This window comes from Centroberyx affinis, unplaced genomic scaffold, assembly GCF_046629955.1.
Source record: "Centroberyx affinis isolate AG114_WGS23_722 - 3 ecotype Tasmania unplaced genomic scaffold, CSIRO-AGI_Caff_v1 ptg002234l_1, whole genome shotgun sequence".
NCBI classification, from domain to species: domain Eukaryota; kingdom Metazoa; phylum Chordata; class Actinopteri; order Beryciformes; family Berycidae; genus Centroberyx; species Centroberyx affinis.
The window spans coordinates 155,001-170,622 of NW_027280531.1; the positions used below are offsets into that span (position 1 = coordinate 155,001).

Below are 15,622 nucleotides of genomic sequence, written 5' to 3' on the forward strand. Positions count from 1 at the left end.
TATATGGGGGACTGGGGCTACAGATGTTAATGGTGCATAATGCCCGTATTTATCTGGGACATCGTTTATCTACATCAGCAAGAAAAACATCCTGGAGAGTGTGCATGAGTGATTACATTACTTTTTTATACATAGATTTCTCAAGATAATAAAATGCATGTGTGAACTGTACATTATAATGCACTCTTATGCATTTGTCTTTGACACAATGCAACCATTACTGTACAATTTGTCATGAGGTTTAATTTCCTGGGCGAAGCGCATCCTGTTACACAGTTTGGTCCACGGTCGACTGTATCATAATCACGTTTCACACGTTTCCCAACCTCCCGGTCCCCTTTCCATCAGTTTCAAAGCTTTAATGAGAAATCTCTGCCATGAAAAAACAGAAATTGCTTTGTCTGTGATTCACAACCTCCTATATATCTCAGCATTGCACAAAGAATAGGTCATTTTTAGTGGACCCATGAGAAATAAAGACTGTTTTGCCTGATACAGCGCAGCTCAGCAGCTGTTTCACACTCACTCACTGATGTCTATCTGATATGGATGATGCCAGTAATATCACTGAGCCCATACAGGTGATGTAGGCTGCAGATTAAAGGGATTACTGAGATTACTGCTGATGCTGCCGGTCCTGAGCTAAAGCCACTGGTCTGCAACATTTGAGATTGGTGTTATCCATGTATTCCCAGATGTACATCCATTCACATCCATTCTCTAAAATCTCGCCACATACATGTGAACACATACAGTATGGTTCAGATAAACACACATCAGCATTATGTGCATATGCATGCATAATGTATGCATAGAATCTTTTCAGAACCCTGGCAGGTCACATGGGTTTCAGCTAGAGATGCCAAACAGCTTTCACTGTGAACAATGCCATGCATACATCAGTTTACAGACATACACGCATACAGTACTGGCATAGAGAAAACACACATATACATACTACACACACACACGAGCACACACACACATACACACACACACTAGAGGAAGTGTGTCTTCATAATAAACCAGATGTGCCTAGGAAAACAAGGCAGGGGAAGTACATGACATCACATCAACGATAGAGGGGAATTTTCTGCTGTGCTGCTATTGTACAGGTCTGTGTTGAGCTTGAAAACATGGGGACAGCAGCACAATTAACTCCACAGGCCATGTGTATAAACAGAGAAGCCAGCGGGAAATTTTGCTAAGGAAGCAAATAAGATAGCTGGCAGATTTGTTTAAGCAACAGTTCTAGTGATAAGCAGATAAATAAATAACTAGACATAAATAAATGAATAGACACACAAAGAGGAAATCTACAGGAAAAGTTATTATTATTTTGGGCTGTGTTATAAATGGTTAGACTGGTAAAGAGTTGTTTTTATTGTGTTGAGATGAGGTTGTTCCTCAGGATATACAGTGATTTGCACTTCTTCCATCTGTGTAGCACCAACTGACCCTGTGAATGAGAACTCATGAAGTTCAGTGACATTCTTTATATTTCCTTTATGGACTCACATCAACCAGGTTTTATGTTTCCTGTATGAGGTACGAGAAAAGATACAGTTAGGCATTTCTGACTCTGACACTCTGCTAACTGTTCACTATAGTGATAGCTATCAGAGGAATATCAAGTGTCTTAAAGCTGCAACCCAAAATCAAGGCACTGATTAACTCAAAAAGCACTTGTTGTTGCTTTGTCACCCACCGCCAGTCCAATAATTGACATCTCCCTCTCAGTGTGGCTCACGTTACACTGCATCAGCACCAGTGACAGATCCCTCACCCTGATCCTCATGTTAAAATGATACATCAGCGCCGAGTGAAAGTTTCCATCTCCGCCATGTTGGCAAGGTAATGGTGTGGAGAATGACAGATTGAATGCTATTATCTTATTGGAGATTCAGCGCAGCATCCATAAAAGTGTAAAGAGCGGGCTTAATGACGTGAGACATTTTTTAAGAGGAGGGAAACAATGCTTTGTGAGGTCTGGGACTGGATGGCGGATGGTCTGGGCTGTGTGTGTGTGTGTGTGTGTGTGTGTGTGTGTGTGTGTGTGTGCAGTCGGGGGAGCGCGGGTGTGTTCTTTTAAGGCGGTCGTGCTATGCGGCACTGTGCTGCCTTTTATAAGCTCCTCACACTTGAGGTTCGAAGTCTGTCTACTCCTTTGAGCATTTTAAAAAGAACAACTGTACACACGCTGTGGGTCGGGGTGCCGCTGATTGAATCACATTGATATGCACCGTTTATTTTTTGGGGGGGAGAAAGAGGGCAATGAGAGAGAAAGACAGAATAAAAGGGAGGGGGAAAAAATTAAGAAAAAAATACATTTTAATATTATTTCCGCTCAGCTCTTAATTGCATATTACCCCTGAAGACAAAAAGAAGTATGGCTGAACAATGAGGCTGCCCAGGGGAGCAACCATAGATTAATTGGACAGATAGGAACCCTCTGACAGTAACATTTATGCATTTGTTTACTCTTTTTCAATGAATAATAATAGGCCACCTCCCTTGAAGATCCCTAGTCACTCATTAGTTCCGGTGTGTAGCTTGTTATGGATGTGAATATTGAAGCAGCAAAGGCAAAAAAATAGTTCATCTCAGTACTGGGCAGTTGTACAAAAACTATTTCCAGGGGTTGTTTAAAATTCTTCTTTCTTACCAAACTTTTAATGAAGCTACTGCATGCACACAGTATCCATATATTGGCTTCAACATACAGAGGAGCATTAGGATGTGATCCTGAGGAGGCTAACGGGCCATTTCTATTCTGTTACATGCTAGTAATCAACTGCTGGGTGTATGGGTGTCATTCAAAGGTGTCGCTGACTGTAATATTTTATGTATGCGGTATTTTGTTTCTAGTGATTAATGTCAATTCCATCGCAAGATAAATTTTTTGGAAAGAGGATGACTATTCAGGTATATTTTTTCTCATATCCAGCTCTTCTCCGCTACTTCAAATCCGATGTTCACATAAAGCCTTTTGTGAGATGTATAGTTCAAGTTTGACCCTTCCAGAAACAGTGTCAGCCATAGAGCCATAGAGAGCTGTAGAGGAAATTATTTTTTCTTTTCAGGCAATAACTTTGATAACTGGTCCTGAGGCTCTGGACGTTTTGTAATTCAACTGATAGCTGTAAACTTTTATTTCATTTAGAAAAAGAAACACCTCCTTGCTATCACTCCTTGTAGCGGCCAACCTATGACATTAACCGCAAATGATCGTTCAGTTAAAGGGGTCTTGCCACATTGAAGCTATGCAACAGCCAAGGAATGATATTATATGGCGGTATGGCAGAATGAAATCGCACAAGTATTTTCCCTTAAGGAAAAAAATTTGGAGTAGACAGCTTGTGCTGACATGACTTGTTTAAAATTTAATCAGTGATCTAAGATCATCATTACAGATACTACAAAGGAGAACTTTGTAGGAGCTGTGAAAGACTTTTTCATGTCTTCTTTACAAGGTTTTAATTGCAGCCGCAGCTCCATAAATTGAAAAGAAGTTATTAAATGTAGATCTTCACAAACTTATAAGTGTTTGCATCAGTGAACACAATAGATTGATTAAGAAAATATTAGTTAATGCTTTGAAGGAGCATATTTTTCTGACAGCTCATGATAAAAAGAGTTTACGGTTCAGCGCTTGTTAGTGGTGCTGATATTGCCTGCAGGCATCTTGAGTTAGTACCTTCATCATCCAGTTCCCAGAAATATTCTACGCTTCTTTGTTAGGGTAATAAAGAATTCATACACTCCTAAAGCCACACATTGCACATTCACAATAGTCTAATCCTCCTATTTAGCTGAGAAAGGTTGGAGCATTGCAAGAGACGGCATCATTGGTGTAAAATGTGGAGACGATGCTAATGCCAGAGGGTAATTTTGCAGAAGATAGACAGGTTAGGCTTCTGTTATATCTGCTGACCATAACCAGAGAGAAGTGGACGGCAGGCGTGGGTTCATGCACATGGATCTCTTGTAGATGAGCACATTTTCCCTCCCTCTGGTTTGACCAACCATTGCCTTTAAAGGGTCCGAGGGGAGTATGACATCATGCTTTTTGTGCAGTAACGAGGAAAAATATGTTTAGTGTGGGAATCGTTTTATGGTGTTACATATTCCGGACGTGTAGGCCAGCAGCAATGAAACAGGTCATTCTTTAACAGCTTCTCAGTGCTGTTAGTCTTGGTGGTTGTGGTTTAGTTAACAACCGAAAGGGAAATAATAACAGTGATATAGCTCATGTGTAAATTAGAATGTTTCACACCCAAATTGATGTGTTCTTTTTGTATAAACCCATTTGTGGCTTGACACCATGGCATTTTAATCCTTGCCTTGCACCTGCAGCCAAATATTCTTGCTTGAATTCTGTTATTTAATATACTGTATATATATATATTTTTTTTGTTAAATAGCATAAGAGACGCTATGCAGTTCTAGTAAAAAGTAAATTTTGGTAAAAAAGAAAAAAATAATCTGGGAGAAAAAAGATAAGGTTACCCTCGCCTTGCAAAAAAGAAACATAAAAAATCCTTTGGAGATGTGAAGGAGATGTGCCAGAGGGAGGAGGCATCTCCAGAGGAAAGGCATTGACTCCAGTGATCTGTGAGTTCTTGATGCTCTCACAGACTAGGAAAATGTATCGCAATTGATGCACAGTCCCATGCTGCAGATACATAAATACATCTTAAGGCCTTTTTTTTTTTTTTTTTTATACTACATTTCACTTTTCGTCTGTTCCGACCGGTTCCAAGCAGCGCGGCTCTAACAGTGAGACAGTGTGTTGTTTAAGTACAGCAAAGTGATCAGGAAAGCAGAACAAAACAGAGTACATGCATCACATCAGCCTTATCAAAACGTCTCCTTTTAAATAGATGTTTTGTATTCCCGACCACTCATTGACCCTCAGCAGCCTCCTATCCCCCCCAACGTTAAAATTCAGTTTGCCACATGACCTCCCCCCCATTTACAATAATTTCCTCATATTACTGCCGACCGGCACACATCGTATTTCATGGAGCCTACATTATGTATCATTGCGTTTTTATATGCATCATTGGAAAACAAGTCGAGCGGACATGGTGGAGCTCGTATGGTCAGCGATGTAGCTCAAATAGGTCTGAATATATTATCGTGTGTCTGTTAAATTCATAATGGCATTCGCGTGTTCTCATGAATGCTGGATAGCCAACTCCCAACGTATTTGTTATTTTAGAGAGAGGGAGACAAAGAGAGAGAGGCTCCGCTCACCATATCACTACCCTGTGATTCATCACTGATGCTGCTGGCCCTCTGCTTTCTAGTCTAGAGAGCCTTGTTTACTTCCTCTGCGTTTGTTTTACTGATGTGATGACTGCCAGCCGTAACTCAGCCTTCGCTGGCCTTGGGCACGACATGACACGCAGCGCTGCGAAGCCCGGGGTGTCTGTGATCCAGCAGCACTGAAGCCGTGCTCACTAACTACTAGAGAGAAAGAGAGAGAGAGAGAGAGAGAGACAGACAGACAGACAGACAGACAGACAGACAGACAGACAGAGAGAGAGACAGATACAGAGAGAGAGAGACAGACAGACAGAGAGAGAGAGAGAGAGACAGATAGACAGACAGACAGAGAGAGAGCGAGAGATAGACAGACAGACAGACAGACAGGCAGACAGAGAGAGAGAGAGAGAGAGACAGACAGACAGACAGACAGACAGAGAGAGAGACAGATAGACAGACAGAGAGAGAGAGAAAGAGAGACAGACAGACAGAGAGAGAGAGAGAGATAGAGAGAGAGACAGATAGACAGACAGACAGACAGACAGACAGAGATACAGAGAGAGAGAGAGACAAACAGACAGACAGACAGACAGACAGACAGACAGAGATACAGAGAGAGAGAGAGACAAACAGACAGACAGACAGACAGACAGACAGACAGACAGAGAGAGGGAGAGTTTTATGCTAGTTTCAAGGAGTCTACCCTCTTGGTGATTGAACAGTACACTTATGCAGGTTTTATCTGGATCTGAACTAAATGTCAACAATAAAGATGCAACATACAAAGTTCTCCCTCATCATTGTACTTTGTGTGTTCGGGCCCGGCCCACTCATAGACTTAGTCATTGGTACATTTATATCTGTAAGGCTGTTCTGGGTCTTTTATCTCTAAAAAACCTGGTAGAAATGACTGTTTACCATCACACAGGATTTGCTTTCCATTCCCTAAGGTCAGAACAGAAATTTGGCAAAAGTGCCTTCATGTACTCTGCTCCCCGCATGAACTCGCCGCAAAGTGATTTCAAACTGAAAGACCTGCTCTCGCTTGATGATTTCAAACTTACAAAGAAGGATCTTGTGCTGGACTCATTAAGGAGCTATCTTTGCTTTGGTTAGTGAATATTTAATTAGGCTTGGCCCATCAGCCTGCTGGTTTGGTATTGGTCTGCTGCTTGCCAGAGCGCTTATATAGAACATTTTACTTTGTTCTGTCTTTTATGTCACTTTGTATTTTGCTTTTATGCATTGTTGTGTGCAACCTATTATGTTAATCCTGAATCTGCTTTCTTCGCCAAGTCTCCCGTGAAAAAGAGATTTTATATCTCAGTGACACTACCTGGTAAAATACACCACAGTTGAAATAAAAAAAATTAAAATAGCAAATGCTTCTAGCCAAATGTTAACATAGCTAGAGAGTTCTAATCTGTAGATAAATGAACGAACACAGTTTCATATTATGACTGATTATGACAAAGTACAGTTACGTGTGGTCCCGAGCAAGAGAAGCACTTAGTGTCCATGACTAATCCAGAGAAGGAGAGTGAAGGAACGCACTTCTTTAATTCTTCAGCTCAGGGGATTTCGCTTCCCCCGCCCCCCCTCCCCTTCTCTGCCTGGTTTTCTCTGGCTTTGTACACTCCAGTGCACCCACCAGAGCCAAGCCTAAGCCGAAGAGACACGGAGCTGTATGTAAATCAATTTGGAATGCAGCCGTATGTGGAAATAGAATTAGAGTTGTCAACCACACCTTTTTCGTTCCCTCTCTCTTGCTGTCTCTCTCTCACTTACTGTAGTATTCTCTCTCTCTTTCAAGTTGGCCAGGCATACCATAGGTAATAGCTATAGGAAGGCAGGGGCTGGGCTTGTGGGGGAGAGCGGATTAAATGAAATCACTAAAGTTAACGGTCTTCAAAAGGAGCATGGGAGACTGCAAGGAGAAGAGCTGCGTTTCTCTCAAATGGTTTCATGCTCAAGGGGCTTTGTGTAATGGTGAATTATTACATGGGGCGTGGAGTCACATATATGCAAATGAGGCTCAGCTCTTTGAATTAACATGGAACATTGTATTCTCTAGCTGCCGGAGAAAAAGATGATGTTAAAAACACTGATTCATGTAAACAATGTGTTACACATCCTGTTTCGGCTTCATTACTTATGCTCTTGTTATCCGTCTGCGTCTGGTAAGGTTGATTTGTTCTTTTGAAATAAAAACCCTTCAAAATCCACAACAATTCTATCTACCACAACCACTCCGACCAAGAGTAAGACATATCTACCAATTTTCAAGGATTTCGTGCATTCCTGTGTAATGTGTTTTTCTGCTGTGTCCATGCAAGTAACTATCAGCATATCTCTGGTAGTCATGCATAGATTGTTTTGTAGGATACAAGCCTGAAATCCAATCATGTTAAGAGATAGGAAGGGAACGTGGACAAACATAGGGGTCAGAGGTTGAAAGGTTGAGAGAGAAGCACAAAGATTACTGCAGGCAGTTGCAAGAGCACAATAAGTGTGTGCATGTGTGTCTGTTTGTGTGTGTGTATTTGTGTGGATGCGTGTCTTGATGCCTCTACCTGCAAGCCATTTCTAAATAGCAAACAATACTCTGTTGAATCAATACATCTGTAGACAACATATGTAATCTCTTCCACTTCTTTATATTGTTAAAATTCACTGTACTAGCCTCTACAGTAAAAGTTCACCTTTCATAGAAAATATCTTGATTCTGAAGATCAATATGTAAGCTGTTGAAAAAAAAAAAAAGACAAATAACAGTATTTTCTGTCTCCCAGAGGTGCTATTAAAGAGCGCCTCGTTTATCACAATTAACCTGGGCAACTATTAGCGAATCACTAATTAGATGTTAGGCCGTATTTAATGAATCGCAACACACACACACACACAGCAGCATGGAATCGATGGTTATTGATTCAAGCTATTATAGAACATTTGCGTAACAAACAATCTTGAGTCTTTGAAAGGGAGAAATGTGGTGAGTTTACAGAGGTTTTTCAGTCAGACAGGTATAGAGTTTCCACAAGCGATGAGGTAGCAAGGACTTAACACCTAGGCATACAATGTATCTTTTTACAGGATCATTTGAAAAGACTTTTATTCTACAACTGCTATTGATCTGTCTGTCCTAATGACTATCATCTTCTTTATGGGGCAAAAACAGATATGTATCAAACAAGACTCGCTCATACTGCACATGTCAATCAGAAACTCTCCATTTGCAACTAAAGCTCTAAATATCTACCCAGTTTCTCTCTGTGAAGCCAAAACTGTCTCATCCATAAACTGTTGTCCCTCTACCACCCGTCTCCTATAAGAACAAACTCAAATAAAAGTCAAAGCAGCACTTTTAGTATTCACACTGGGTTTGAGTTGAAAATTGCAGTGATTGTCAGGCCAATTCCTATGAGATGAGATCAAAGGCTATGAAAGCTACTTTGCAGTCATCCTCCATATAAATGGCATTTGATTGGCTGCACGTCCCCCTTGACAAAATGGGGGATGCTGGTGGGTAGTCGTTAGTAAGAAGGGAGGCGTAATCAAATGTAAGTGTTCTGGTATTCAGAAAGAAACAGCACCTTTCCCTCTCTACCAGGGGAGAGCTGTGGTTTAGTGGAAATCTATGACCATCTGAGGCACAATGAGCATGGTAATCTGTGTCCGGTCTCAATGAAAATGGCAAACGTCATTTTAACTTTGCATCTTTGTTGAAAACACCATCTTATCAGCACAAGATAGAGAAAGACCAAGGGCTTTTTTAAAGGGGTGCAGTTAGTCCGACACCATAGGATTTTTTTCTTCACAGGGACAGTGAAAAGGCAGATTCAGATGCATAGGTTTCAGATGAATAATATGTGTAGTCTATCACACGCCATGGAGATAAAAGGTAACAATTTTACACAGATGACAGATAGTAGAGTGCCAAGAAGGGCAGGGGAAGCTGTATTCAGACACACAGTAAACATCCATGGCCTAATACACACCATGCACTCTTGCCAAGGAGTTGATTACAGGCAGATTCCATCATGTTAAACCAGCAGCTTTAATATAGTAAGTCATGGCATCAGGGGCCACTCTGCCCTAAGCCAGCTTTCCCCAACCTGCCCCCTAAAAACCAACACTGGAGCATTTGCTTGGAATTACCATTCGCATGACACAAATCCTGTCTGGACTGCAATCTGCTGTAGCAATCTGAATTTGCCATCTTTTCGATGCAAACGTTGTGTTTGAACGGGGGGACTGGTAAGCTGCGGCAAGCTGTTGCTTGCTTAAGAGAATAAGTAACAGTAACAGTTGTATTAAAGATAATTAGTTGCCGGGAAGTCACCTATATCTATATGGTCAACATATGAGGCCAGGGAATTCTCAGCTATATTCAAAAGACTGGTACCAATCCTCGGCCCGTAGTTTGATAAACAATGCTCTTGCATATATAATAAAATGTTTATTTTGTCAAGTCAAGTCAAGCAGGTTTATTGTCATTCAAACATATACAGTGCACAGTACATAGAGGAATGAAATGGCGTTCCTTTGGGACCACAGTGCAGCAGGACAATACAATACACAACATTAAAACTACATTTAGAATATATTTAGTGCAATTAGACATGACTGTGTAAACACAATATAATAAATACCCTAGTACAGTATATAAAGTGCAGGTATGTATAGCAGATAAAATTTACATGAGCATTTCTGTGAAGCATACTCCACGCAGGGACGTTTTTAATGGGACATACAGAGCTCTTTAGAGTGATTACTGGCTGCTGGCTTATCAGATTTGGGTTAGCGGTTGCTAATGGCTTGATAAGGCACATTAAAGCGATAATAGGTATTTAATGAAGTACAATGTGGTCAGGCGAGGGCCATGGAGGCTCGATCCTTTGTGAAACAGGTCATAGAAAAAGAAATTTAAATGCCTAGATAAGATATTGAACGCTCCTGAAGAATGAAAAAATGCTCAACATTATTGGCTTGATCCACTCCCATCTAATCCTGGTTATTGGTCCATGCAAGCTGTGTGGGATGGCAGTGCACTGTGGGATATGAGTGATTCCCGCTGTGACTTGGATATACACTGCATTCCATTTTTCAAGTCCCCCTCTTCTGTCTGTCTTTATTGAATTACTGTAATGCCATATTTGTTCAGAAAAAGGTCAAAGGGATGGGACGTGTTTTTTTTTTCTTGCCAATAATTTTCAATACTTTTCAATACTTTTGTAAAGCTTGTTATTTATTTGTGTGTGTGTGTGTGTGTCTTCATATTCACCTTGGGAAACATTATGCAAACTCCACAGTGTACACTGTATTTTTAGTATTCTGGACATCAATCTCAAATCATATCATATATACAGTTACATAAATACCTGTCACTGTGTCTTTTCTCTCTCTCTCTCTCACTTGCTCCCTCTGTCTTTTCCTCATGCTCTCTTTCTCTCTCTCTCTCTCTCTCACACACACACACACACACACACACACACACACACACACACACAGACAATCACAAACACACGTACACATCCTGAGATCATCCTTCCTGATGTCAGTGTGATTATGCAGCTGCAAAGATGGGTGTTCCTACTGCTCCTTTGCCAACACTCGGGGTGGGACTCACTTTGTCCATCTGCTCATGGCCTGAGGAAGAAAACACACACAGACACATGCTTTAAAATATGCACGCAGATGCACACACACACACACACACACACACACAAAATAATTACCTCAGTAGGGATTCTACTCAGTATTGCTGAATGCCAGGGGATTCAAGGACACGTCCAAATCACCTAATAAATTCCCAGAAAATCAAGTTTCTCCTAGCCTCAGAATGTTAAGTATTTCAAGCACATTAACCCCAAATCCTTACAAGCAGCTCTAAATATATATATAAATAGACAATTGAACTAACCTTAGGGTTGAGTTTTTTCTCACAGAGTTGAAAATATCCCTGGGTGTTTGATGTGTCTGTTTCCCTCTCTGTTCTGTTTTTAGGGGCCTGTTTGCGAGCCATTACACTGAGACACATTACCTGGAGGATGGAAGTGCAGTCACCGGTGCTCACAACTTTACGGTATGGTGGCAGTCGAGTGCTTTTGACATTTATGGTCGAGTTGACATGCAGCGGTGCGCCACAGTCCCACTGCAAAAACTGACCCCACACAGGACTGATGCTTGTGTTCATGATCCGTCCATTATTATAGATGACACAAGTTCGATATTTAGCATTATATTACGAATAAAACCCCTTTAGATTGAAAATGTTTTTAAATTATATTTTTACATATTTTCATCATCATCACCATAAAATGAGGTTGTGTATTTATTTGAAAGCCTCTTGCTGATGTTGAATAGGGTATCTGTGCCTGGCCTACTTGTTCATAAGCCACGTTTTATGCAGGCTGTTTGTCAGCCAATATGACCATCAGGATTTTATTATAGAATCCCCTTTTAACAGCTAAACTATTCCCGTCTACGTGTTTTTTTTATATAGGCCAGCTGCATAAAGCAAAGTGCTTGTTACTCTTTAAAAACAGAGAAAATGCATGATCATTTGAAATTTCTAATGCTTATTAAGGCCAATCACTTACATTGTTGAAGTCTGTTTATATGGCACACAACAGAAAACAAGGCAAAATTGATTCTTCATTCTCTGATAAGGCACTCTCGTTTCAAGTAAGGTAGATGGAAGGTTTCACCACATGACACCAGGTAGGCTTAGTTTTTATAACAGCCTTTGTAGGTGAGTGAAAGCATTTCTGTGGTGTTGCAGAAGCCTGTGATTTGTAATTTAAGATTTTTTTTCTCCTTTTAACACTGTTAAGAGTCTTTTTTCCCCTTTAACAGGTAAGATGCATTGAAATCATTGTTTAATTGAACAGTGGTGAGGACAGCTTGACAGGTCGCTGACAGCTTGGGGGTGAAATGGTTGGTAATTTGGCACTGACTGACAACCCTATTTCTGTGAAGCTTTTGCAAACAGCATTTTCCACCTTCTTTTTCTCACCTTTAATTTTGAGTGGGAAGATATTGCAAGCATTGCTGTCAAATAGACATACTGTATTGTCATACAGATAAGCCTAATAATAATAATAATAATAATTGATTACATTTATATAACGCTTTTCTAGGTACTCAAAGCGCTTCACATAGGGGGGGGGGGGGGGGGACTCAACTCATCCACCACCGATGTGTAGCACCCACCTGCAAATGAGACTTTCAATACCTGCTGTCAGTGAACTCTTTTATCAGGCTCTGTGGAAACACATGTACTGTAAACAAACTGTACCATTCCATGAATTATCTGACAGAACTAAAGAATCAGTGAAAACATAATGATTTCCCTAACCGCTCCTCCAGCACGCAAGTCAACATCTATAAATTAACATTGCCATTGTTTCTCAGTCTGGCTTGGCTATTGCCTGAGCATGAAGCATAAAGAAAGGAATGATAAATTGACTAAGATGTATTCCAGCTGCATTACGCTGTGTGCAGCTTCAGGAAAATTACTAAAAATGAGCTTATGACTAAATGTTTCACTTTGAAACCATTTAAGTGCTTTAAAAGTCACAGACACATTGAGGACAACTGAGGATGACATAATCTGTTTTGCTGGCTGATGTTTTCTTTTCGGAAAGGTAAACTAATTTAGGCTACACATAGACTAAACATAGGGCCTTTGTTGCTGCCCTGTTTTAATATTTAATGTAATGGACCTCGATTCCATTAGCAACTGGCTCAGTAACATACACTGTACTCGTGAAATGAAAATGGTTAGAGAGAGAGAGAGAACTGTTTCTTGCAAAGATCCCTTGCAGTTCAATATTGGGAATGAGAAATGGTCAGCAGAGTGACAAATGACAGTTGATTTTAGAGGATTGGATGTAGACTTGAAAGAGAGCTACTAGACAGTAAATAGAGGTCTGTTTTCCCTCTTAACCATACACTTCCCTGCTCTCCTTGCGCTCAGACGAGACTGAGGTTTCACTGTGTCTCAAGTAGCCTTAAATGGCCTCTTTTCTTGCCTCGATGGCCTCTTTTCCTTCATTGTTTTCCTCTCCCTTCCTCTACTAGATCACTCCGGTGGAATAATGAGGGGAAAACAATTACCATATTGCTGTCACCTCCCATTCGTGTCAGTTTCCCTGCTTCTGCCTCCAACTGTTTAGGTTACATTGATTTCAAAGAGCCTGTTTGTATGGAGAGGCAAAGAAGGAGAGACTATTCTACAGAGCATGCTAATTTAATTGCACATAACTTAAGACAGCATCAGCACAGTCGCAGTGTGTTTTGTCCTCTTTTGATGTCAGGTAAGAGCTACTGCTACAGGAAATGTGACTAGCAGATTGATTTTTTTATTTTATTTTTTTCACTTAATCAATTTTAAATCAAGGTATGCAGCAGGTGAATCGTACAGAAAGCACTCAAAATGTCTTATATCCATATAATGTAATTTGTTTGTCTATCTTACATCTTTTCTTATGTGAATAATTGATCTCTTTTAGAATAACTGCTACTACCACGGGGAAGTGCAGGGACATCCAAACTCTGATGTCACGCTCAGTGCCTGTTCAGGCCTTCGGTAAGAAACGTGTCAGTGTTTTTGTATCCAAGCAGCATCTCAAAACTGCCCCTTAAATACCCACAGCTATCTGCCACTCGTGTGTTTGTATTTATTTAAGTAATTCAGCATGGCCCATGGTTCTTTCGCCCCTCAGTGCGCTGTCAGTAAGTCGGTACATGACTCCACTCACCCGCAGGAGCAGCAGAATACGTCACACCTCATTGTCTTTGTCCACAGAGGCATCCAGTAAATATCTGCACTCATCGTCTCTGTAATTGGCATCTTGCTGTTGCTAATGACCACCCGCAAGTGAAAGAAGTGCCTGACTGAGTTTTGGGCATCAACAAAAAGCCTGTAGATGCACAATGTTATCTCCTGCTTAATTATCCCAACAGTATGGATCCATTATTGGAACTAGAAAATGTTTAGTATGCCGTGACAACCTTTTAACAATGCAATAAAAGCTAATGACGAAGAACATTAATGTTGTTATGAATCTGTGATAAAAATCTTGATCTGAATAGGAGTGCATATTAAGATCTGACTGTTTTAATGAAAAAATCCACATAAAGAGGGATGATTTACAATTATAATTAAGTCATTTGTAATGCAAAAATACTTTTGTACATGAAGCCATGAGGGAGTTTCAACCCTACCAAGACAGATAGTTTAGAGGCTATGTGTGGCTTGGCCCCAGTACCAAGATAGTGTCTATTTCAGGAATATACTGTAAGTGGACTCATTGAAAACAAGGCCTACCTCAGTTGTCACACATTCCATTAGCAGGAGCCATATTCAATCAAATTCTGAATTCGAGGTATCAGCGAAACACTTTTCTGCTGGGAGATTGGCAGCCCTTTGAAGTGTTGTTTTCAGACTTGTGCTACTATCTCTGCAGAGGTTTCATCGCACTTGAAAACAAGACATTCATCATCGAGCCAGTGTCTGACCATGACAACAGTACGCACTTCATCTACCGAGTGGAGGAATTCAGCCTGACCCCAGGATCCTGTGGCCACGGCTTCAACATGTCCTCTGTTCCCCCTGGAAACCACATCAAAAGCCCCTTCCAATCTTTCAGCACAAGGGTGAGCTCAGCATTATATTGTGTTTATATTGTGTTTCATCTCAGAGCTTGTATTATAGCAATTCGATATCACAATCCAAAGCTATAGTGAGATATCACAATTCAAAGCTATAGTAATGGCATCCTAAAATTGTAGCATTACTGTAGTATTTCACAGATTGCTGTTGGGTCGGGTAAGAAGACTGACATCCAAGAGCATTTGATCAAAGATAAACGGGCATTTGACCAAAGATCAGCAAATGGGCATGTGTTGAGTCCAGTTTGACTAAGTTCCCTGAGGGTCTTGCCTTGGGCATGACACCCGTTTTATCTGTGTTCAGAGCCCAACTTCGAGGGCCCATGCAGAAGCTTTGGCTAATGATTTGCATGGAGCAGGTGGGGTGTCCATCTGGCCCTAGCAGACTCCCAAGTATTAAAAAATCCTGTATTCCATTTGAGTCGGGAAAAGAAAACTTACCAACCTATCTAACGACCCCTGAGCGGAGTCTGGGCTTTAAGATTTTATAAGAGTATCAGTTCTGCCATACGTGGATGAGACATTGGGGCAGAAAGGCCAGTGAAAATGCCTGTGTGACTAGATACATGAGTAAGATGTTTTTATGTGATGTCCTTTTGCTTTCCTAAGCTATGTGAGGTGCACAGCAAAATGAGATGAAAGTTCAGGTGGTGCAGTAGCGGCTTTCACTTTA

The 15,622-nt window shown here is 40.8% G+C and overlaps 1 protein-coding gene across 1 annotated transcript in view; it reads left to right on the forward strand.

The window, feature by feature from the left end:
• adam12b (ADAM metallopeptidase domain 12b) overlaps window positions 1-15,622 on the forward strand; it is a 73,655-nt gene that overhangs the window by 25,112 nt on the left and 32,921 nt on the right. The window contains exons 4-6 of the mRNA XM_071532698.1: window positions 11,278-11,356; window positions 13,788-13,864; window positions 14,745-14,934. Coding sequence (XP_071388799.1) covers window positions 11,278-11,356; window positions 13,788-13,864; window positions 14,745-14,934 — 346 coding nt within the window. The remainder of the gene's footprint in view (window positions 1-11,277; window positions 11,357-13,787; window positions 13,865-14,744; window positions 14,935-15,622) is intronic.